Source organism: Micrasema longulum, unplaced genomic scaffold (assembly GCF_059751315.1).
Source record: "Micrasema longulum isolate JH-2025_06_02 unplaced genomic scaffold, ASM5975131v1 h1tg000002l, whole genome shotgun sequence".
In the NCBI taxonomy this organism is placed as follows: Eukaryota; Metazoa; Arthropoda; class Insecta; order Trichoptera; family Brachycentridae; genus Micrasema; species Micrasema longulum.
The window spans coordinates 815408-840813 of record NW_028277211.1 but is presented as its reverse complement, the minus strand read 5'-3'; the positions used below and the strand labels follow the sequence as shown (position 1 = coordinate 840813).

At 34.1% G+C, this 25406-nt stretch overlaps 1 protein-coding gene across 2 annotated transcripts in view; it reads right to left on the bottom strand.

The window, feature by feature from the left end:
* The window catches only part of LOC148285815 (Fanconi anemia group J protein homolog), a 185592-nt gene that overhangs the window by 6910 nt on the left and 153276 nt on the right, over window positions 1–25406 (bottom strand). The window contains exons 5-16 of one of the 2 annotated variants that reach the window (XM_088228454.1): window positions 20001–20093; window positions 16195–16278; window positions 15244–15303; window positions 10776–10980; window positions 9717–9909; window positions 7243–7467; window positions 5914–6033; window positions 4900–5012; window positions 3407–3528; window positions 3195–3317; window positions 2466–2590; window positions 886–1080 (exon numbers count right to left, since the gene is read on the bottom strand). In XM_088228454.1, coding sequence (XP_088084580.1) covers window positions 886–1080; window positions 2466–2590; window positions 3195–3317; window positions 3407–3528; window positions 4900–5012; window positions 5914–6033; window positions 7243–7467; window positions 9717–9909; window positions 10776–10980; window positions 15244–15303; window positions 16195–16278; window positions 20001–20093 — 1658 coding nt within the window. The remainder of the gene's footprint in view (window positions 1–885; window positions 1081–2465; window positions 2591–3194; window positions 3318–3406; window positions 3529–4899; window positions 5013–5913; window positions 6034–7242; window positions 7468–9716; window positions 9910–10775; window positions 10981–15243; window positions 15304–16194; window positions 16279–20000; window positions 20094–25406) is intronic. The other variant, XM_088229199.1, reaches the window with a different exon arrangement.

The following is a 25406-nucleotide window of genomic DNA, read 5'->3' as shown; positions in this document are numbered from 1 at the left end:
TTTTTTTTTGAGATAGAGTATTAGAATGAAATTATCTATGCCGGTACCTTTTCCGTTTTTAAAAATTATTTATCATTTTGTATACTGTACGTCCGAAGACTGCAGATAAAACTGGGCCCTTTTATGGATTTTTGGATGGTCTTAGCTATTATAAGAAACAATTTATAGAAAAAGCAAAATGATAAACCCCATTGAGTGTGACCCCGGCGAGTGCGGATTCATTATAACGCAATATTTTTCTGAATGTAGTGACTTTAATATAAACTAAAAATAATCTAAATGATAGAAAATGGTGGTTGATTTACAGTTGTGGGTAGAGATTTCAAAATGCCTTAGTGCGATCAATTGTGCAACCAAAAGACAAAATTAAAAATCTTTAGGATTATTTGTACTCTCAAAACGGAGATGTTTTTAAAGCAAGCAAAGGTTGGTTCGGTCAAACTTGAATCAGCTGAAAAACATCCGATAGATTTCTGTGAAAAATCCCTCGTTGAATGCGAAATTTTCTTATTGTGGCTATGTCCAGAACGTATCCCCCACGATTAACGGGGGTTACCTGTATCTGGTGTATAAGAATTATTGCTCTAGTGCCGTAATCCAGGGAGAAAATACAGAAACCTATTCGTATGAGACCGTATTTCCTCTTAACGGGAAAGTGTAAAATGCCCAAACCAGAAATTGACAAAGGCCACATCTGGCACTCTATGTTCCCTATTTTTTACCAAGGCTCGAATGCCAGCAGGCTTACTAACGCCATAAAAGAAGTTTATGGTGAAGTGCTAACTCTGCCAGGCTCTGAAATGAGCTACTTCTGTGCGTCCGTGCGTACCAAGTAAAAAATAAATATAGACAAACGTATAATAAATAAAGTATGTGAATACTTACTTGACTGGGCGATATAACGTGGGGAGTGTGTAATGTGATAGGAAACGTAGTTCCGAGTTCTGCGGGGAAGCTGTGGATCGGAGTGAGGGTGCCGGAGGCGAGGATCACACATCGAGATTTTTTGGATATTCCGTCAAACACAATTGCTGAGTTCATGCAGCTCACCTTTAACGTCATTTTGTCTGTAGCTTCTCTCTAAAAATTTATTACTCCATTAATTTGTTGAGAGAAAAACAATGTTATGTGCCATGCACACTTAACCTGGCAGTGATTAATGATAGAATGTCCAGGATTTTTAAACCTTCTAGCAGGATGCAGTTTCTGATATGTAGGTATGTAGAGCGTCTCTTTCTCTCTTAGCTAGTTTTCGAATTATGTTTCTACGATCAGTCTAGCCGAAATGGCTGAAAGTATAAAACGTGGCGTCTGCTTACGGGAATTGTTTTTTTTTAAACAATATGGAAAAAAAACATTGATTCATACAACCCTCATTCAGTTATAAAAATAGTACCATAAAATGAGTCCTTCTGTGGCTTTCAGAAGGACACAGTGTTGGACATTCTATCATTAAGTCTGCTCCACGTTGATGTGCTAGTGCCTGTCGTTGAACCAAGTAAACATACACATTTGGTTAGTGTTAGCAGACACACTAGAATATTCCATTTGAGAACGTTCTGTCAAGGATACATAAGAAAAGATTATTAAAGATCTGAATGGATTGTACATATTTATTACCGGGGAATTAATCATAATGAGTCAGTTTAGTGCTACGGGAAATTGGATACAAAAGTTTTCTTACAAGCGGTAAAAATTAGAGCTAATTGTACTCCAAAGTTTCCGTTAAATATATGAAAAAAATTAACAAAAAATATTTGAATGAAAATAAATTACTTTAAATGACGTCACAAGTTCTTTAAAATCAACCGATGATAGAGCCCACCCGCCAATCAGCTCATAATATCCTTGCTCAGATAAACCTTAATGTACCTTGCCGTAACTTGCGTACCAATCCTGTCTTTGCTGTGGGAAATTATAAAACTAACATCGGATTCCTTTCCCCTCTGCCAAGGACCTCAGAACAGTGAACGAAATCTCAGTAAACGGTACTGTCAATGTGTTTCCTATAGCAAGGGCAGGCATTTAAGAAGCAAGCGGTGTTGTCTCTCCTGACTCGCGATGTCACACTTGCCATTTCCGCCTAGATTATGCTATATACATACATACCTTTTGTTAATTATACACTTTGTTAATTTAAGTAGATTTTAAGAATGTTTAGATTAAGTATTACTCATCAATGCCAATCTACTAGGGCTTACTTAAGCCTGTTGATTAGCTTAAAAAAAAAAAATCAGGACAACTCACTGAAGAGAACAAGTGACGTCACGCGCAGAGTAATAAAAACATTTCAGTACTTTAAAAAATCGTAGTGATAATAATACGATATACAGTAAAATACATTTTTTTTGGCTTAGTATGATAGCCTGTTAGCAAATAATAAAATAAAAGAAACCAGCGAGCTTCCTCACTGTTTATTTATTTTTTATCAAAAGGATTATAAAGGTAAAAATGCAGATTCTCACTTCTTTCCTGATGTTTTTTCCAAGCCAACTTGTCTGCGAAGGGGCTATGTATGACCAAGTCTTTTTATTTATTAATACTCCCGTATAGTCATCCAAATTCCCACACATGTTTCTGAATAAATAATCTAAAGAGAATAAAAAGTTTAACATATGTTTGATAAAATTGTTTTGAAACAAACAGCAAATGGAACATTCAATAATTGAAGGTCATGAAAAACTTAAAAAATAGATCACTCGATGTTCAACATAAAAAACTCAAATAAATATGAAAATATCCCAGTTTTAGACATACAACAGAGAGTTATAAAGATTGAAATGAATTGCAACAGAGAGGGATATCAATTTTTGAGAAGGGAACATGGAAGTCTGGGAATTCCTAGGGCTTGTGACCCGTCATTGGCTGGTTTAAGTGGCCACTTTACACGCAGTGTAGCGTCATTCTTCGTTTTAATATCCGTATTTCTGCGGTAACGTTTGTTGATGTGGATGAAATTCATCTGGCTGAATTATTACATTTTTATTAAATTTGAATAAACATGAAGGCTTAAAGGGATAAACACAGATTAAATAGAGCAGTGGTATTGGGAAATAGGTCACAAGCTGCCTGCCTATAATAATAATACTCCTATAATGTAAATTCTACATTTAAACTAAGAGAAAGAGTGTTTTTTTGTGGAAAATATGTCAAAACAACGATTTCTTTATTAAACAAATAAAAACTATACAAACCAAATATAACACAAATAGTTTCCAGCAAAACATTTGTTGCGCCAGACATGTGAATTTTATTCAGGTCTTCTTTTCTAACATCCTGACTATCTTGAAGCACTTGACTCACATTTGATTTAAATTCTAAAAAAAAGCCAAAAATGTAATTATAGCAAAACTAATACCGCAAATATGTATATTGAGAGAGAAATAATGAATAAAATGTATTCTACCTTCAAATGTATCAAAACCGATTGTGTGACGTCTCAAAGAATCTGTCAAAAATGCGCCAGACATCAAATAAGAAGACTCGAAGTTTGACTGATTTCGAAGAAGAGGCTTGTGATTTTGAAACCTAAAATTAATTTTGATTGGTATAATAATGGCGTCAATGACTGTATCCACGAATCAAATTGGTAGTTTGTTCATTTAAAAATGAGCTAAACGAGAATAAGTTTATTATTTTGGCAGTGTTCTTATTTCCATTGAATCACAGACAGGAAATATTTTTCTTTGTGTGTCATTTCAGGTTCCTTCGACGTGTCATCAGGATGTGTCCCCGTCTTGAGCAGCTCTAAATAGCGCCAGCGCCACGACTGTTCTAACCCTCGTATGATCCGGAATCAGAAGGCCTGGTTTCTGCATGCACTTCGTCGACTCTTTATTTTACTGATCGTGAGGGTACATGTTTCAATTCTATACAAGAGCACTGACCAAACATAGCACCTAACCGTTATTTGCCAAAGTTTCAGATTGAGGTTACTATTAGAAAATATTTATTGTTTTATCAAATGCTGCACGCGTTGCCTTTATTCGGCATTTGATTTTTGTGTATGGGTTGATGTTTTCAATTAGGACACTTCCAAGGTATTTAAATTTGTCATATACTAGCACGGTTAAACGCAAGTTTATTTCTGCGTGGTCCTGTCGGCCAAATACCATAAATGGGTTTTACTGATGTTCATGTTGAGTCCCAATATCCCTGCATCATCTATTGATGAGCACTTACCTCGATAGCCCTGAAAAGGACTTTCCACCCGGTCTAAGTGGTGTAGAGGCAAAGGCTCGGCGGGCAGAGCATGGGCGAAGAACAGAGTGCAGACACACCCGGGATAGAAAGACAGAAATAAAACGCGATGTTTACTCGACAGAGACCAGAGCTCAACTGATTTATTGTTCACAAAATTACCCATTATAAAGGGCAGCGGACCTAGGCGATAGGCGCCGCGATTTCGAGTCGAGTGAACCAGAGAGGAGGGGCTCATACTACCCCCTCTACTCCCGGTTCCGTGTCGGCACTGAGCCTTTTTTGGGCTTGTACACATTTAAATCTTTATTTGACTCCCCGATATTGCTAAGGCCAGACTCGAAAGTGAACCTTCATCTTTGTTGAGGGTCCAGCACTTAACTAATAGGTACCGGTAATCCTATCTAATTTTTTAATTTTGCGTGTTTGGAACATTGTCTATGTGAGTATTGAAAGTAATTTGTTATTGTTGTAAATATATAAATGTTTTCTTTTGAAAATCGCACAAGATGACACCACGTCATCTAAAAATATATATGCATCATTAAAAAATACTCTTACAAAGTGAAATAATACTCAAAAATACACTACATTATATAAAAGTGATTAATTTTACTATGCACATAAATTCCAATTCAATGAATGAATCGTTAAAATAGTAACAACAATATTTAATGTAATAATATCAACTTTACTAACCAATCATTCCAGTTTGAGAAGTATTTTTTGAAGTAAAGAAATTTAGCTTCATCGTCATATGAGATGTATGAATTTGATTTCGAAGCCTTCGGATACAAAATTGTTTCAAGATCCTGAAAATAAGCCAAACAAGTACACTTTTTTATGCAGAGCATTTCGATCATCTGTTACATGAAGGAAAGGTAATTAGCCATATGCTTTTGTCGCTAGTTCGAGAACAATGAAATTTTGCAGCGCTAGACAACCTCCTATTTATTTATTTACTTACAAAAAAAAAACCAGATAAACCAACATTTACACAGGTCGAGACTGCCAATCATTATCTTTTTTAATTTAAACAAATTGACCGTGTTAGAGAAAAAAGCCTTAAGAATTCTTTTGATAAAAAAAAAGATACACAAGATTAAAGTCGATGTTAAATGAATTGAAAATACTAACATATAGACAAAGAGTATTTTAAAATACCATGATACTTGTGCATAAAATTATTGACGAAAAAAAACACAGAATTTTGGAAAAAACTTGATCAAAGCTAACTAGAACATGATCATGATACCAGAGATAAGGAAAAAATCAGACTCACAAAATTAAATTTAATATAGTGCAATAAAAATATTATGAAATGGGATAAATGTTTATAAAGAAAAAAATTATTAAAATTCAAACATAACGGATGTGATAAACAGTTTATATGTGTACAATGTACAAAAATATGTTTTTGTGTCCACGGCGCCTGTTTTAAAAGTATTGGTCTCGGGATCGTAAAAAGCCCGGGAATTGAGAAACCCTAGCTGTCACGCTTTTACAAAGCGAAAACAAGCATTTAACAACGATAATAAGAACTATAGTAAAGCTGCACGGTACAACTCTTTTTCTCCAAATACATAAATTAATTAGATAATTTTTTTGGCGGAAGTTCATTGTAATTTTTTTAAATACAAACATTAATAAATTAAAGATTAATACATTACAAAGTAACAAGCGGTGCAAACATTAACTTAATAAAATACTTACAAGCAAGGCAGCTTCTATTTGAGAATGTTCCAGATTTAACGATGCAGAGTCCCGGCATATATCTTCCACATTGTGTCCTTCATCTATTAAAACGATGTGCCCTTGTAGAGATAATTTTATCTATAATAAAATAAAATATGTTTTTTACAACAACACCGGAAGAAGGAGATATCTTTTTCATTCTATCATGTAATTTTTTAAATTATTTTTTATTAACATAAACGGCAAATCTGCCTTTTACAAACATTTATAATACTACATATTTGGCTAAATTAAAAAAAAAAGTTTTTTTCAAAAACATAAATTTCCTTACACCCAAGATTTATAAAAAAAAAAATATACAAGATATATATTCAAAAAATTAACCTAAAAATTATACAGCATATTCAGTAGAAAGTTTAAATAATAAAACATTCTACAGTAATACAACAAGAAAATCATAAGTCCTGTTTCATACAGCTGGGCAAAGTGAACAAAAAACTGTGAATATTATGAAATGCATGAATAAATAAATATAATTACCATTCACCATCTTTGAAAAAGTTCAAAAGGTTTGTTCTATAGGAACAATACCCTACACTAAATATATCAAATACGTGGGAATAACTATTGCCGAGTACATGAAGTCTATTTAATACGGCATTACAAGTATATATAATGTATGTAATATCGTCATTGTAAATATCCACTGAGTGTTTATATAAATAAATTTTAAAATGTGCTATGTCTGGTAGTAGCTCTAATGCATATTTAACCTAAGTCCGTGCAAAAAAATTACCACTTTTTGACATACTTCAGCAATTGCTTCCAGCTATATTTGCAACCTATTGTAAAATTTCATTACTGCTTTAATTACTTGTAAATTTTAACGATAATATAAGTCATTATTGTTATTCTATGTCTGCTTGTTATTTAGAAGATAGGCATCAAATAAAATATCAGCAGTAGACGCCCAAGATGTTGAGAACCTGATGCCCTGTAAAATGGGCAAGTATGGTCAGGGCTCTAACGGGAATACAGAGTATCAAGGACTTGCACTCCGTATAGGTAATAAAGCGATGCTTACAGCCTACCTTAGTCGATACCATAACAAGTAAGGTAGTTTTACCAGATTTTCGGAATCAATTTACTCAAATTACAAATCATGATCATTTGTCTATTGATGTTAATTTTTATTGATGCCAATTTATCAAGTACAGTAGGCAGTAGGCACTGCTTTTATATGCCTATATAGAGTGCATACCTCTGTAGAGAATGTGACTTAGCTGAAATGACAGTTATCAGCGATCAGTGTAAGATATTGAACAAAGTAATAAGATATGTAATAACCGAGTTTCTGATGATTGGGTCCAACAAGTAATTGTACGGGCAGAATATGATGTCGGCGAACAATGCAAGATCCCGTGCTGCGAAGTATGGACAAGCTTTTCGCTTCTGTCCGAGGGTTACCAGATCCTCAATGTCCCACACTTCTGATGGTCCGTTATTGCCAAGGAGTAAGGACTTACTGTCTAAAAAATTGCAGCCAGATTTTCCTTCCTCTGAATTAAATTGCTAAAATCAAAATAATACATACAATATTATTTTTTGAGGCCTATAATTTTGATAAAGTTTTTATAATAATAACAAATTCGGCTGATTTATATAGCGATATTTTTTTGAAAAATAACCCAAGGGCGCTTGACAATTGTATACGTTAACTTACATTGTAACTAAGCTAAAGTGACATATTATATTTTCTGATTTAAAGTTGAGGGTATGATAAACTAAAGAAATGAGATTTTAGTTGGTATCTGAACTGACTGGGACTGTTGATGATTCATAAATTTGAAGGCAATTGGTTCCAGGCAGAGGGGCCGGCAGCGGCAAAAGCACGATCTCCGAATCTAGTGTTAAGGGAGCACCGAATTTGGACAAGTTTTCCTCTGCCTGAATCAAATGCTGATATAAGAAAATATTTTTTTTGACGTGTATTCTACACAATACAAGATCCTAATACAAAGGTTCCATAGGTTTCTTACCAATTGTTTTAGTAAATTTATTTTTCATAAAAAAGCTATCTGTAATAATTGGGTAGGAACTTATACATAAGGGTGTATTATGAGTATAGGTTATATAACAAGAGTGAATACTTTACTTTATTTATTTTCATGCATACATATCAGCGCCCTTGAGTTAATTTTGACAAAAAAGGGGCTATATAAATTATCCAACTACATATATATTGTAAACGAAATATTATATACATTATTTAACTCTGGTACCTCTCTAACGAAGAAAGATGCTAGTGTTATTTTTATTTTATCTTTATTTCAATTTTTATACAAAGGTATTTTTGTGCATTAGTGAGTTGAGTTGTTATGTGGAAAATAAATTGTTGGAACCAACTAATAAAATTAATTTTAACTCGATCACCACTGACACAGAACATGGCACGTTGACAGTTTCATGTCTGAAGTACACACAAAGCGCCAGGCGCGTTTGCTTGCATTTTTAGATAATTTAAAATACCTCATGCTATTTGAATTTATCTAAAGGGGATGCGCTCTGTAGTTTTGAGTCATTTCTAGACTCAGCATAAAGGTAAGCGTGCACATGTTCGCATCGCACGCATCAAATGGATTGTATCAAACTGATTTAAGATTTTTTATTAATTTATTTATTTTATATTAGTTAATTATTTGCTAAGTTGCGTCGGCAATCTGAATGCTGCAGATACAAGTGGACGTACTTCCGAGCACTCTGCCATTAATTTGATACGATCTGTCCGATGTGTGCAATGCAAACATGTGGATGTTTACCAAAAGGCATAAAAGGGTAGCTTAAGGTTAGCTGATACTAGGTGAGTTTTAAAAAAAAATTATTAACTTTGAATAAATTGATATTTTCAGACTTCATTTTTTGGATGAATTATTTTCATTATTCAAAATTGAAATATTTGGGTAAATCAAAATTAGGCAAATATATTATGTTGTATTTAAAAATATCCGCACTCTTTGGGGTACTTGCAAAAGTTTGCAATTGAACTAATGAAAATAAGCCGAAACCAAGTGACGGATATCACTTTGTATTTTAGTCTAGAGTTCTCACAGGACATTGCAGATTGAATAAACACCTTATTAAAATTAATCTTTCAGAAATTTCTAGATTAGGTTCTGCAATGCAGATAGTAAAACACCGATACACATGTTAAGCGATTGTGACGCTTTATATTACAAAAGAAGCAGCATCTTCAGGGGAACACTGATTAAATTCGAGGATGCGAGAGCGCTCGCTCGATACTTCACAAAGACCTGGGCTCGGAGGAGATTTAAATAAATGAAAACACTCGCCCGCTTCGGTATATGTTCGGAAATATGTCTCCTGTTCGGGATGGGATGTTTCGGAATCACTCAGATGCTCATTATTAATTAGCACTGTTCAATTTCGTGACGCCACAAAATCACTCCTGAGTAGCGCCTGCTAACATCACTCAACATAAACATTCTTATTTTCACTGTAGTATCTCACAGCTACGCCATATTTATTTATAGTTTGTTTCGGTTATTACTGGGGTGGATAACGAGTCAGGTATTTCCATCCGACACGTCTGCTTTTTATGAAGCCACTTCAGTGGATACCGAAACATTCTGAATGGATAACGCGTCAGGTATATATGAATATGCAGCCCGGCCCTTCAAAGATTAGGCTCGGAGGGCGATAATTATTTACGAGGACTTGTCATGATCTACACATGTCGCAGTGACGTCAGGAGCTCATTTAGCACTGACCCACATCTACAAGAAAAAGAAGAAGAATCTTACCCTTTTGTCCATCAAATTCTTGCACATTTCAGTTTTGCTTTTGAATCCACCTGATAATGGCCTGATACAAGTGTGTTCTCGGGAGGAAAGGATGGACATCTTCAGGTTTTTGGCATAAACAGTTTTTTTTAGCTCACTGATCACTTGCGCTAGTTGTTTGTGAGTTCTCGTACCGAAGTATATCTTTGGAACACTGAAATAAATATTAATTAGTAAAGGTAGTCAGAGCTTGTCAAAAAGTTGTTTGAGTAAAAAAATGGTACAGCGAGTTGTTTGAGAATTCAAAAACAAAAATATTGAGTTGACTTTGTTGACTTGCCGAATAAGGTTGAGTTATGTCATGATTAGTTAACAACTCTACTTAATTTTTTCAGTAAATTACTTAACCTTTTGTAGGATACACATTTTGTGTTGATTTACGTCTTAGGTTAATTTATTAATCTATTGCATTTGAAAAACCTAGTGGAAGACTAATCCACTAGCGTACATTTTTACGATACTCTTGTGACAAAAGACTTATTATTATAAGAATTTTATTATCAGAAAACTTGTTAAAAGAAATATTAAAAGATAAATACCAAAATTCTGGTGGTTCATTTATATACCACTTTGTTCTGGGTAAAGATAAAGGGTTATATGTATTTTCTCGAGGAAGTTTTTTTACATTTTTAAAAATATTGTAAACCACAAAAATAAAAAATTTCCTTCATGTACGGAGAAAACTAAATGGAGACATTGATTGCAACGACTTTAAATTTTTTTTATTTTTCAAGTGCCAGTTTAGGACAATGAAATTGTGCAGTGAAAAACCACATTTAAAACCAATATTTCATGTAGAACCAGGAACCAGGAACCCAAGAATCGAACACAGGACCTCAAGTATAGTATGCGAGTGCCCCAACCAATACACTACGAGGCGGACTTAGCTCCACTCGATTGAATTTTTAAGTATTTTTACCGGAGAGTAGCCATCGAGGAAAAATACTAATCCGGGATTTTGGTTCTCTTTCATACACAAAACTGACATACTTCATCTGCCCGGAAACAGAATATACTTACTGATATCTCTGAAAAATCTCGTCATCCCACATACTAGGAGCAGCACTCGTATCTTGATAAGGTTGCGTCTTTACTGGGGAGGTAAGGACCGGCTTTACTGGGGACGATACATGTCCTGGTAACGTTGGGTTTGCGGCTGGACTAGTGGACATTTTGTGCCTCTTGTGAATTGTAACCGATTCTACGGTGCTTGAAATGTCGGAATCTGAAAAATACACCGATTGGAAATCAACTTCATGACAGAGATCTCAACATCAAGGAAGACTTAATTCAAGAAGGTTGAAATCCCACTATACTACAACTCGATTTCCATTTTTCAAGCAGAGGTTATTTACGAGTTTTAGGAAATGGTCTGAAAATTTAAATATTTCTTATAAAAAATATTTTTTTAAATTTATAAAATGTTAAGATAACTAAGACTTGAAGAACCACACTTAACATAATATTTTTAAAAAACTCAAAGGTTTTTTTTATCATCGCGGAGAAATTCAAATACTATACATTGGACTTGTAATGCTACAATGACTTACCTGACTGCTTAAAAAAATTAAACTGGAGACAAATTTAAAATCACTAACCAAAAAAAACATAACTTGAGAAATAAAATGTTTAAAATCTATAAAACAATTTTATGTAAAAGCTATGTTACCATACGCACATAAACATTATTCTCTACCTTCCGTTACAAATACAAGAGTTACTAAATACTCCACCCTGATGCTGCAAAAAAAATAAAAATTATACAACCTCGGGTCGAAGAGGATTGGCCTACTACTCAGTTAAAGTGTACAATCTGCTTCCATTATCCATAAGGACAATTAGTAAGTACTCACAATATGAAATTGCTATTAAGAAATGGATAGTGGAGGTGGGTTGCACACGGATCGATGAGTGGATCAAGCCAAATAGGTAAAATGTGCGTACTGTTTATGAAATTTGGTCTATTGGTCTGTATAAATTGGTTATGTTTTTTATGATAATCTTAGTTTATATTGTTTATTATGTTAATGATAATTAGGTTAATTAGATTAATTACGTATTTTTACTATGTTAACTTTGTTAAATAACTAATTTAAGGCATGTTTCACATTTTGTAAAATATTTTTCTCGGCACGGGACACCCCAGTGAGGGAACATTATTCTGTATAAAAAAAGAATACAAACAATGTAAAAGTATAAATAAATAAATATAACCCTAATGGGTGTAATGGTCAGTGTGTTTGCCTTCCATGCAAGAGGTCTCGGGTTCAATTCCCAAAATGGTTGACTTAAAATATTTATTTAAAAGGGTGTTTTTACGCTAGAATACTTCATCGTCTTTGGACTGGTACCTGAAGCGTGTGAATGATCATCTTACCTTCACGTAAAAAAAAACTGATCAAGATACGCTGCAATTGGTGTACCAATGCAGTACCCTATGCACCATTAGGTGCGGAAAGGGAATGGATGATGAATGGGTTTTTCAAAATTACAAATAAATCTCAAAATAAAAATAAAATCTCCTGATAAAACAACAAAAAATATAAATGCAATCTCATAGGCGAATATGTGGTCAAACTATGTACGATAGATGCACACATGTCGAGATTCGTACATTATGTAAGGCTGAGATAAGCACTATCGACAAAATAAACAAAGGAGCTCTGCGTTGGTTTGGACATGTAGAGCGAATGGACAGCGAAAGAACGGCTAAAAAGATTTACGATGCAAATATTGATTGGTGCAGAAATAAATGAAGACCGAGAAAGACATGGCATGACCAAATTCAACAAACACTTGAAGATGAACATGTCAAAGTCGGAATAATCGGCGCGCGTGAATGAGAAGATGTAGGCACGTAGAAGAAGCGAGATCTGTATGCAAAGACAGAGTGATATGGCGTTCTATCCTTGTACCTACTCATTAAATTTTATGCCTTTTATTTCAGTGTGTATTTTATTTAACGGCTTATTTTAATGAACTCGTAAGGTTTACAGCTTGCCCACCACATACCGCACGCCGCATCTGAGGACATAGTCTCCTCCACACACGGGAACTTGCTTGTTGTTAAACGAGAAAAGCTGCCCGAAGGTGCTCTCTGAAATCTGGTAGCCTTAGCATATTTGTTCTGAAAGAAAGTAATCCAGAAGTACATAATATCTACTTCATTGGATCGAGAAAAGAGGGAAGTGAATTCTTCACTGACTTGGATTAAATTGATTGGATATGAATCAATCGCCGAAATGATTACAAAGCTTTTAAAAGCCGTATTCGTAAGGTTTAACATAAAAACGCCTAATTTTGAGTGTTTGAAGTGACTTATTAAAAAATGTTTCAGTTTCGGCCAAAACTAGAACAGTAACCGAAATTCGGATTGGTTTCGGCCGAAGATCTTGTTTCGGTCGGTCACTGCTAATTCTATTATCAAATGATTATTTCTCCACACTCCACACCCACTTTCCGTAGACCTAATAGAGTGGGAACTGAAGACTTGACTCATATTCTCCATTTTAGTGACATGTGAATGAAAAGGCGGACTGTAAATGAAAATCGAAATTTCATTCAGTTTTGTGATTTGGAAATATTTGAGAAGGATAGGATATGGAATGGATACCTACCTTTAATATATCTGAATGTTCTTCAATTTTTGGCACTGGATCACAAAATGAACTATAAAATATAACAATGTTTTCCTCGACGCGCAACGATTCCAACCAGAGATAATGTAGAACTATTACTAGTTATTCCAACCACTTTTTTATCCGATTTTATGTCAAGTCAAAAATGTTGTTTGGTTTTTGTTCTAAATCCGAATCATCTAATTTTGAATATCTTCTATCTTGATGTCAGGTAGGTACCATAAGGATGGGTCAAAGGAAGGATGGGAACGAAAAGTAATCGGCCAGGAATAATATCGATAAATGCTGTTATTTACTCTTTACCCGAATGCCACGGATATGCAGTATGTAATAAAACTATAAGAGAATAATAAAGTTGAAACATAAGTTCAAGAATGTCAGATGGCAGTATGTAAAAGTCCCCCCAGTATATATATTATGTATGTGGGTAGGTACAGCAGTCAGCAGTCAGCAGTCAGCAGTCAGCAGTTGAGTTACTGCCATATTAAGGAAATGAATACTCACTTCGCTAAAACGAGTGCATTTCGCTAATTGCGGTCCTTTCTCCTTTCTCGAGTGAATGTGAATTTTCTAGACGTTTCTAGAGGGTAGATTTTCACCCTCAAACCCCAAAGAACTTCCTGAACATAAACCAGTACACGGGAAGTGAAAAGGACATTCATTTCTAAGGGAACCCTTCACATACAAAAAGGAAAATTTGAGTACCCGCTCTGCTGTCGAGCGAATGAGAAAAATACGCGAATTTCTCTCTCGGAGCTAATCAAATGCACTAAAATCTTACTGGGTAAATTCACTTAAAAATTTAATAAAGATCCACCGAAAATGATGTCGCGGGGTAAACGTTCTTACGTCGAATATACATTGTGCAAGGCTGAGACAAGCATTATCGACACAATTAAGAAAGGAGCTCCGCGCTGGTTTGGACATGTAGAACGAATGGACAGTGAAAGAACGGCTAAGAATATTTACAATGCGAATGTTGATGGATGCAGAAATAGAGGAAGACCGAGAAAGACATGGCATGACCAAATCCAACAAATGCTCGAAGATATGGACATGTCAAAAGTCGGAATAATCGGCGCGCGTGAATGAGAAGATGTATGAATGTAGAAGAAGCGAGATCTGTATGCAAATATAGAGTGTTGTGGCGTTCTATCCTCTCTGCCTACCCTTACGGGGAAACGGCGTGATGGTTTGTTGTTAATGTTATTGCCTATGTTATATTTACTGAATTCAACGAAGGCCCTTTTGTACACGATCAATAGTGACACAGATTCAAAAGTTATATTTTATGTAAGAATTCTTCCAGTTTTTGCTTTCATTTGCTTACACCGCGGCTTACTTCTGCTCCGGTATAATAAGAGCGCGGATAATAATATAAAACCACAAAGTCGAAAAGTTCGTAATTGTTATAGTCTTCAATCGAGATGTGTTGACCGATTATTATTCTTTGAAAGTCATTTCTTAATTTTGAAATGGTGTGACAGAATGTTTTTTTTTTTTTTTTTTTATAAAAAAGAAATATTTGCGTTCTTATGATTTACCCAAATATTTAATTTTGAGGGCCATTTTCAACGAGTTGTAAATAACTCACTATTAGAAAATGGAATCGAGTTGGGGTAGAGTGGGATTCGAACCGCGGACCTTCGGTCCGTGAGTCCGAGACACTAGCCACAGGACCACAACCCGATTAGATTATTTGTTTTCGTAATTTGAATAACGTTAATATCGTCAATAATTTATTGTTTATGTGTACCTACGCTCGCGCAAATAACAGTAGATTTAAAGACAACCCAACGTGTTTCGTGTTACATAGAGCTAAATACACTAGTTGTTTTGAAAAAAATTACCAGGAGACAATTCTTGACGTTTTATTGTGGACCTTTGTCCCTCATTCGTGGAAGCGCCATCTGAAAATTTAGTTAAAAATATATTAATTAAACACATAAGATTTCCATTATCCTCGAATTTAAAAGGCAAAAAATAAAAAAATGTGAATTAAGACCAATTTTGGTACAATAACAAACTTTCCCAAAATGAACTGTTTTGCAAACTAGTTGCAATTATTTATATATTTTAAAAATGTTTTTAAAATGCCTCGTCCGCCTCGTGGAGTAATGGTCAGCGCGTTTGCTTACCATGCAAGAGGTCTCGGGTTCGATTCCTGACATGGTTGATATGAAATATTTACATAAAAGGGTGTTTTCACACTTGAATATTTCACAGCCCTATCTGAAGCATAGGACTGATCGTCTTCTTCTGATACCTTCACGTAACAAATATGATCAAGATACGCTCGGATTGGTATACCAATGCCCTATGCGCCCTATGCGCCATTAGGTGCGAAAAGGGAATAATGATGAAGATGCCTACTTGAGCGAAAGCGCTCGTTTGTCAAATCAAATAAAGTCAAACTAAACCAAGGAGTTTTATTAATAATTTTATTTAACATATTACAACAGATATGAAGAACATTTTAAAGAAGGCAATATAGAAGTCTAGGCATATAAAGGGCTTATGATCTGTCATTGGTTGGTTTAAGTGGCTACTTTACACTGTGACATTCACCATTCTACCTTTATTTTAAAATCTCTACTCCTTCAATTCTTCCATCTGTTGATGTTTGTGAAGTTAAAGAGCTAAAACCTTTATTGATGCAGGTGAGATTGATCAGATTGAATTATTTCATTTACATACTAGGCAAAGCCTGAAAATATTTTTAAATTTTTATACTTCTTCTTGGACCATGTGGATTTATCAAAAATGCTTTTTATATCAACAAATAAATATTTTTTATTTACCCGAATATATTTTGTTTTTTGTGTTAAATAAATCCGTTACATCGCCAGAGTCGTAATAAACGGATTTTTTATTTTTGACAACTGCTGCTGAAAATAAATTAAAAACGTTAAAACTAATGCTTCGGTCTCGTGGTGTAATTGTCAGCGCGTTTGCCTACCATGCAAGAGGTCTCGGGTTCGATTCCCGACATGGTTGATATGAAATATTTATTTAAAAGGGTGTTTTAACACTTAAAATATTTCATAGTCCCTGGACTGGTACCTGAAGTGTGAGACTGACCATCTTACCTTCATGTAACAAAAATGACCAAGATGCGATTGGTGTGCCAATGCAGTGTTCTATGCACCATTAGGTGCGGTAAGGGAATGATGATGATGATGATGAAATGGAAAAAAAACAAATACACTTAAATATGAAAAACAATATTACATTGTTTGTAAGTTTTAATATTTTAAATGTTACATTTAAATTTACTTATTAAAAAATAAGTAAATTTAACCACAACAGGCCAGGAGCAATTATAGTGGTGAATTACAGTACAGAACACCCAGGCTTGAGACAAATCACATTTTGATTTTTGTGTTCTTACCGGGAATCGAACCCGGAACCTTCCGTGTGTGACTCGAGCGTCCTAACCAGTACACAACGCGGCCGCCGAATAAAAATCTTATTATAGTAACATTTTATTTGTTGTTGTTTTACTTGAAAAAGTATATTATATTACAATAGAGATGGAGAACATTCGGAGGCATTTACAGGGCTGTCATTGGTAAAATGACCTGTCATTGGTAAAATGACCTGTCATTGGTAAAATGACCTGTCATTGGTAAAATGGTGTAACATACACCTAACATCCATATTTCTTCAAATCTTCTGTTGATTTTTTCACGCCTACAGTACCAGGCGAGCATTGAAATGTTTTCAGTCATTTAAAATGGTAAAAGTAGAAATAGGGGATTTAATTAGTCAATACATAAGATACATATTTTTTTTAATGACAAAAGTATGGGAGATGTGAAAAAATTGGGCGTGTTACAGAAACATTTAATTCTTACTTCGGCGTGGCAAAAATATAGTTCTATAGCTACAAGACGTTTGATCGGATGTGCTACATGTCTAGAGCGAAAAAAATACAATTTTGGCTGATGATCGATTGCTGAAGCGATTATGCCTACGGGATCTATTCAAAGTAGCTGGCGGTGCTCCAGTTAGCGTTCTTACCATACTTCGTAGACTATGGGAATGTGAGGGCTGTGTGTTTTTAGGCAAGGTCTTAAAAAACACTACTTCTGACAGCTTGCCCGCGACATACCGCACACCGCATCTAAGGACATGAGCCTGTAATCTGGTATCTTTAGCATCTTCCATCGGTGACAGGTAATAAAGAACTCACACGAGAGGTAGTATCATACATGGTCAAAGTAGTGCAGGCAATTGGTAAAATAAACCAAAGTAGGGAACGAAATGCCGAAACACTATTCTAGTGGAACGGAAGGCCTGTTGAGTACTGCCAACAGGCCGGCTTCTCCTGAAGAGTTTTCAGTGGTTTCCTCTCCACATGAGCAAATGCTGAGAAGTTCCTGATTGGCTCACTTCAGCATATCCTTCCTGTTCCCAACAGTTATAGATAAAATTCAATTAAAATAATTGCAGAAAAATCCATTTGTTGAAATATAAACCTTGTATATCATAAGCAAGGTAAATAATAACGCAACTCTCATATACAAATATTTAATAAGCCTTGGCATCTTTGTGCTCTAAAAAAGTAATCCAATAGTACATAATATGCACTTCGTTGGATTGAAAAAAGAGGGAAGTTAACTTTTTACTGACTGGGATTCAATTGATTGGACATGATCAGTTCACCGAAATGATAACAGAACTTTTTAGCTTCGAAATTATTTTTGGAAGCCACCAGATGTGTATGACAGGACTTATAACAGGCTCATGGATAGTAGCGAGAAGCTCCATTCGGTAATCATAGAAAGGGGGAAAGTGACAAGACCACAGGATGTGTTCAGAAGTTTGATTGGGATATCCGTAGCAGCACGAAGGGGAATCAACAATATTGAAAACAATTTTTTTTTATTAAATTTACCACGACCTGATAAAAACTGCGTAGTCCAGTGATCGGGGATAACCCAAGAAGATTTTAACCGCTGACGAATTGAAGGAAAAAAAAGAAAGGTAATCCTCCAAAGGAAGATTCCCATCGCGATTGCCAAGCAACCAGAAGAGCATTTAAAGACATTTTTTTTATATTCGATCAAGACATTCCTTCAGTTGGGAGTAGATGGACGCCAACTACTCCTGGCATAAAAAATGCGTGCTAATCGCTTAAAATTGACAAAATAAATATAAAAATTGTAATAAAATATACAGGCAACGTTTCATTTTCTCCGGTGAGAGTAAACTTAAATTCTTTGGTTGGGTGGAATTCAGTCCATGAGACGAAAATCTGGAGAACGATTAAGCGCCGAGTGACTTCAGGCCAAGAGTGAAACATCCTGCCGGACAAATGATCTAAGGGTGTTTTTCTGTTTACAGAATGAGACATTTAGCATTCATCAATGGAACTGTCATTGTCCATGTTTATTTTTTAAAAATGGACGACCTTTTATTTCCGTCAATTGATATGCAGTGTTCACACATTTTCGAGTGCATTTTTCAAGATGCCTGTGCACCGTGTCACCGCGCAAAAACGGTGTTTTTTCCTCATAATATGACTCATACATAATTAAAACATGTAATTTATTTTTTCCATCATTTTCAAATTAATTATAGATTAAGGAATTGCTGAAAATCAATGAAATTTCAACACTGGATTGGCCCAAAAAAAGTCCCGATTTGAACCCAATCGAGAACGTGTGGCAATGAAAATAATTTCATCAAAGCCTTTGACAAAAATTTAAAACAAACCATCGAAAAAAATGGTATGATTATTTGACTAATGATTATACAAACAGACCATCACGCCGTTGGGGTAGACAGAGAGGATAGACCGCCATATCACTTTGTCTATGCATACAGATCTCGCTTCCTGTACATTTATACACCTTCTTGTGCACGCGCGTCGATTATTCCGACTTTTGACACGTCCGTCTTCAAGTGCTGGTTGGATTTAGTCATGCTATGTCTTTCTAGGTCTCCTTCTATTTTTTGCATCCATCAACGTTCGATCGTCAACCTTTTTAGCCGTTCTTTCGCTGTCCATTCGCTCTACATGTCCAAACCAACGCGAAGCTCCTTTATTGATTTTGTCGATAGTACTTATCTCAGCCTTACATAATGTAAGGATCTCGACATGTGTGCATCTATCGTACATAGTTTGACCACATATTCGCCTGTGAGATTGCATTTCGACAGCGTTCAGCCTACTTTCATGGCTGTTTTTTCAAGCCCATACTCCGCCTCATAGATCAGGGTCGGCACTAGGACTCCATCGTGGACTGCTAATTTTGCCACTTGCGACAACTAAATTTGGTAGATTTCATTCCATTAAAGAGGTGATAAAAAAATGGAGGGCCAACCCAATATTAATAATTGATATTTCTCATGTTACACAGTGTGTAAAGTGGCCACTTAAACCAGACAACGACAGATCATAAGCCCTGTGGATGACTAGACCATGTACCCTTCTCTAAAATGTTCGTCATCTCTGTTGTAATATATTAACAGCTCCCTAGGGGGTTAAATCCAGTCCTAGTCGACAAAAATTTGGACAGACTGAAAACTTTGTTGATATAAAGCATTGCCGGGTTCAGCTCGTGTTATATAAATAGAGTGAAGTGATGTTTTTATTTACCCGAACATTTTTTGTTTTTTGTTTCAAATAAATCCGCTTCTTCGTCGGAGTCGTAATAAATGGATTTTTTATTTTTGACAACTCTTAGTGCTGCTGAAAATAAATTAAAAACTGTCGTTAAAAATATTACATTTACATTATTTTTTTGCACCACAACAGGCCAGGAGGTCCAATCATTGATTTTTGTGTTCTCACCGGGAATCAAACCCGGGACCTTCCGTGCATGACTCAAGCGTCTTACAACGAACAAAAGTTAGTCTACTGGTTTCGGTTTACGCCTCGACGAAGAAATCGCTAATGATTAACGAAGTAAAATACAAATGTTGTTAAATAACGTTCTGTTACAGGTTTGACAGAACAGAAGCACTTGTGTAGGTGTTGCAGATGCAGATGTAGAGAGTACCTACATTATACATGGCCAGGGTTGGTCGCCAACTAGGGTAGGGGGGTGGAATATTCGTCAGCAGGGCGCCGGGTCGCCATGGCAACCCCCTGCCTGCCCCACCACCCCCTCACTTTGGGACCTGGACCAAATAAAGAACCGAACGCAAGATTTGAGATTGAACAAACGTTGACAAAGGCTGCAGAATCAATGGACACCCCAAAATGGGCGTTTTGGCAAGCCAGCACTTTTATTTGAAACCGGGGGCCTGATTCATTTATTTCAAAACGTTTTTGTAGATATTACAAAAGAGATGAAGAATATTTTCAGCAAATGACGATTCATAAGTACTGTCAATGCCAGACTTCCACATTCTCTGCTCAGTGTTTTTCCATCTCTGTTGTAGTGTACCTATATAAATATTTATTATATAAATAAAAGACGAGTGATACTTTAATCCACAAATTTGGAATATTCAGTGACCGGTTTCATCGCTTTCGTGACATCTTCGAGACTGGTATGTTTTTTAAGGAGTTCAATGTATTTATACAAAACCGTCTTTTATTTAAATAATAAATTACAATGAACGTCCATCAAGAATTTTCACTAACAACCTTAAATGTTTTATATAAATATTGATAAACTAAAATCTAGTACTGTCTGTAAATATTTGGACATCCTTAAATTATTGATGTTTAACATCGTAATTTGTGCACCTGGCCAGGAAAAATGTTTTCAAGAAATAGAAAAAATTAATTATATGTTGAAATGATATTGAATGAGGGTAACAACATGAACTGAGATCTATGTTTTAAGAAAGTGATTGCTTGTAAAAATAAATTAATTAAAACCTAGATATTTATTGGCGTGATGACTAGTAAAAGTATCTTAATCGAAACTTAGATATTAACTTGTACTGACCCACAAGTATAAGTTGGCGCGATGGCAGGGCGCTGAATTATATTTTAGGGTTGCCAGACTAAAATGTTTCAAGATATCGTATGGAATTTCGGAAATTAAAAAAATATAGATTTGTATGCAAAATATATATTGAATTAAAAAGGTATCTTATGGAAATTCTACAGGTACACCTGAAAATACCTTTAGCTAAGAAAATAATTTATCTCCAGAAAATAACAAAAGCTTTTTGTTTCTTTAAATATATATATATATATATATATATATATATATATATATAGATATTTATTTTTATTTAAGAAGGTAAACATGAACAGAAAGTATAAAATAAAAAATAATAAAACCCACTCAACTGCAAAACCGGCTTGTCAGCAGGTTTCTTATTTTTTCTTTATAAAGAAAAACGTTAGATTCTTTATAAAGAGAAACGTAAATTATATAAATTCAGAAATTAATATAAACATTATTAAGAATTAAAAGCAAACGTATTTTTTTTACCAAATTTAAATAGATGACTGTTAACATAAAATAATAATCAATATAATGCCTTGTTACAAATTAGCCATTTAATTATTTTTTTCTCGAAAGTTTTCTCAACATTTTCTTTTAAGATCTGCTTAGTAATCTTATTGAAAATTTTTGGAATTGTATAATGAAGTGTTATGTGGCCATACTTGTTTACAAACTTCGGTACTGACAAGCCTTCACGTTGTGCTAGCCTCGTATTATGTGTATGTAAATACCTTTTTTGGTAGTTACTATCAAATCGATATCTAATAACAAATTTGAGCCAAATTTATGTAAATAAAATACAGGATAGTGTAAAAAATCTAATTAATAAAGAATAAGAATAAAATTTAAGTGTGATCAAACAAATAGATGGTTACAGTGTGCTTTCCATTCCGCTGAAGTAATAGATTGAAATGCCTCTTTAATCAATTTTGGGATTTCTGCTTTGTCCCTTCCAACATTCTTTTCTGCAACCTTTCTTTTAACCGAGCTCCAAATCAGCTCGATTGGGTTCAGGTCACAGTGATACGGAGGCAACCGTAAAACTCTACGACCATTTTGAGTAGAAATATTGTCAATTTCGTACACTGGAGGCTTTTTTTGAATAAAATCATTTCGAAAAGTGCCAGTTCACGCATTGTAGGTAGGTACGATAAATTTTTGTCCAATAGCCAGTCGCGCAACTCTTGTATATTGTTGTTTTGAGTGGGTGTTTTATTCAATTTGATACTATGGTATGGAGCATTGTCCATAACAATAATTATTGATGATTCCGGTAAATTAGGCAATAATTTCAACTAGCCATTTCCGGAAATTTTCGCGTTCATCTCATCGTGATAATCACTACTTTTTGTATTTGATTTAAAAACCAAGGAAGCATCTTAAACAAAACCTGCATCACTGCCAGCATTTACTATTATCCATAGCGTACCCAATGAAACATCTTTTAAAATTCCGAGTGTTTCATTAGATTGCCAACAATTATTAATTAAATATGATGAGTTGATGAATGTCTTATCAAGGTATTTGACTGGTCGTCTATCAATACTGATTCGGTTCATTTTTATTTCGAAAAAAACCGTTCCCTCCATGCTTGGATATCATTCCGTTCCATCTTAATTGCTCTTTTAGAAGAATCATTCTTAAAGTTTCACGGCTTCCTTCAAAATAAGTATCGTTTCTCAGATCAATAAAAAGTTTAGGAACGGTAGGTATTTCATTTTTTACTACATAAAACTCTTAAATTTTTAGGCTGATGGCACAGTAATCAAAGTTGTCAATTTTAATAGTTTTCTTTTCTCTTCCTCTTCTTTCCAGGAAGTGTTATTTTTATTGAAGAAGCCTCGGCTTTACTTCCTTCGAGAGCAATTCTCTGAACAGACCGTTTAGATACACATACAAAAAAAAACATTAGTTCTATAAAAAATATGGATTAATCAATTTATAAAACACATTTACACAAATACATTTAGTTTATTTTTTATTTACTACACAAAATCTATTTAAAAAATGTCTTTGAAAAAGTAGGGTATCTTAAGGTATTTATTTATTTATTTATTTTGTTCATTAACGCTCAAAAGGCATTGACAAAAAATAATAATGAAATACATGCTAACATACTAAATAATAAACAGAATATACAGAGAAAAATTGTGAAATTAGTTAAAAAGGATATGATAAAAAGTTTTACAAAGTAAAAAAAAAAACAATAATAACAAAGGTATGCAAGAAAAAACAGTAGGCATATAAACAAAAAATGCAAAGATATAAACTTATGAAATAAATTATGTAAGGCAAACAATAAATAAAGTGTTACGGTAAGCAAGAAAGACGTTTTAAGTTAAATTAATAAACAAGCAAGCATATATTATCACGAAAAATAAGAAATAAAAATATGTATCTATGAAATGCGTATTTGCCAATACAGTGCAGTTTGATATAATAGTAAAAAAATTAAAAAAACTAGTATAAGGTAATTAAAATAAACAAGTATTATTTTTTTTTAATGTATGAAATTGAATTGTCAATAATAGTTTGACGAGCAGCTACAAATAAACTTGATATTGTGGACTTATAAGATGGCAAAGAATTGGACAGAATGTCTGCAGCCGTTCCATAAGTGTTACCTAACCTATGCAGTCTCGGTATCAATGAATTGTTTTGTTGGTTGGAAGAAGTACTGGAGCAATGAAACAATAAAGTACTCCTAGTGTTGACAGCAGGTACTCTAAAATTAATCAATTTAAGTATTTTTGGTGTTAAAAAGAGAGTTTACAATTTTATACAGTACAATGAGATCATTAATAGTTCTTCTTTCAGAAAGTGTTGTTAGGTTAAGCAGTGTTAATAAATAGTCATAATTCACATTTTGAATTGGAATATTTAGTTTGTAGTTTATATATCGTAGAAATTTATGTTGAATGTTTTCTATATTATAAACATGAACATTATAGCAGGGTGACCATATTGATGAATTAAAATCTAAATTACTTCTTACAAGAGAACAGTATAATATTTTCAATGATCGGATGGACTTACTTGTATTTCTCAAAACAAAGCCCAACATTTTTAATGCCTTGCTTGAAATTTCATTGACATGATATACAAAAGACAATTTTTCATCAAAAAACAACACCTACCGATCATAGCAGCAACTCGAGCATTCACTTTTTCAAATGAAATTAATGGCCCATTATTTCTTAGTTCCCTTTTACAAAATGCTTTTAGAATAGTCTCTCTTATACAACTTTTTGTGACTTTCGGCATGCCTACAGGGTATTACTTTGGGGTTTATTAGCGTCGAATAACTTGAAAAAAAAAAAAACACACCAACGATGACAGCAAAGAAGTCCATAGATAAATCTCATTGAAAAATTGTTCATGTTTATGCCACCGCCAACTTACACTTGTGACTCTGTAATCGTAATTTCAATGTTTTTTTTATATAGCATGATTGTTAGCAAAATTTTTTATTCGAAACTTTGATATTTATTAGCGCGATTGTTAATAAAAACATGTTAATCGGAACTTCGATATTTATTATCTTGATTGCTTATAAAAAGATATTAATCGAAACTTTCACAATTATTAATTATCAAATTTCAAAAATAATGACGAATGAATTTACTCACTAGGTAGGTACAAGTATGTAAGGGTAAAAGTATTTAATATAAAGGCAGTGTATATAACTGTACAAAGAGATGTAATTATCTTCGATAAAATTAGAATCGTTACCCAACTGGGAGTACTACCTTACGCTAATATTCATAGGCATAGGTTTTATTTTTTACAGAAAAGTACTACCTTACGATAGTATTCATAGGCATAGGTTTTATTTTTTACAGAAAAGTACTACCTTACGCTAGTATTCATAGGCATGGGTTTTATTTTTTACAGAAAAGTACTACCTTACGCTAGTATTCATAGGCATAGGTTTTATTTTTTACAGAAAAGTACTACCTTACGATAGTATTCATAGGCATAGGTTTTATTTTTTACAGAAAAGTACTACCTTACGCTAGTATTCATAGGCATAGGTTTTATTTTTTACAGAAAAGTACTACCTTACGATAGTATTCATAGGCATAGGTTTTATT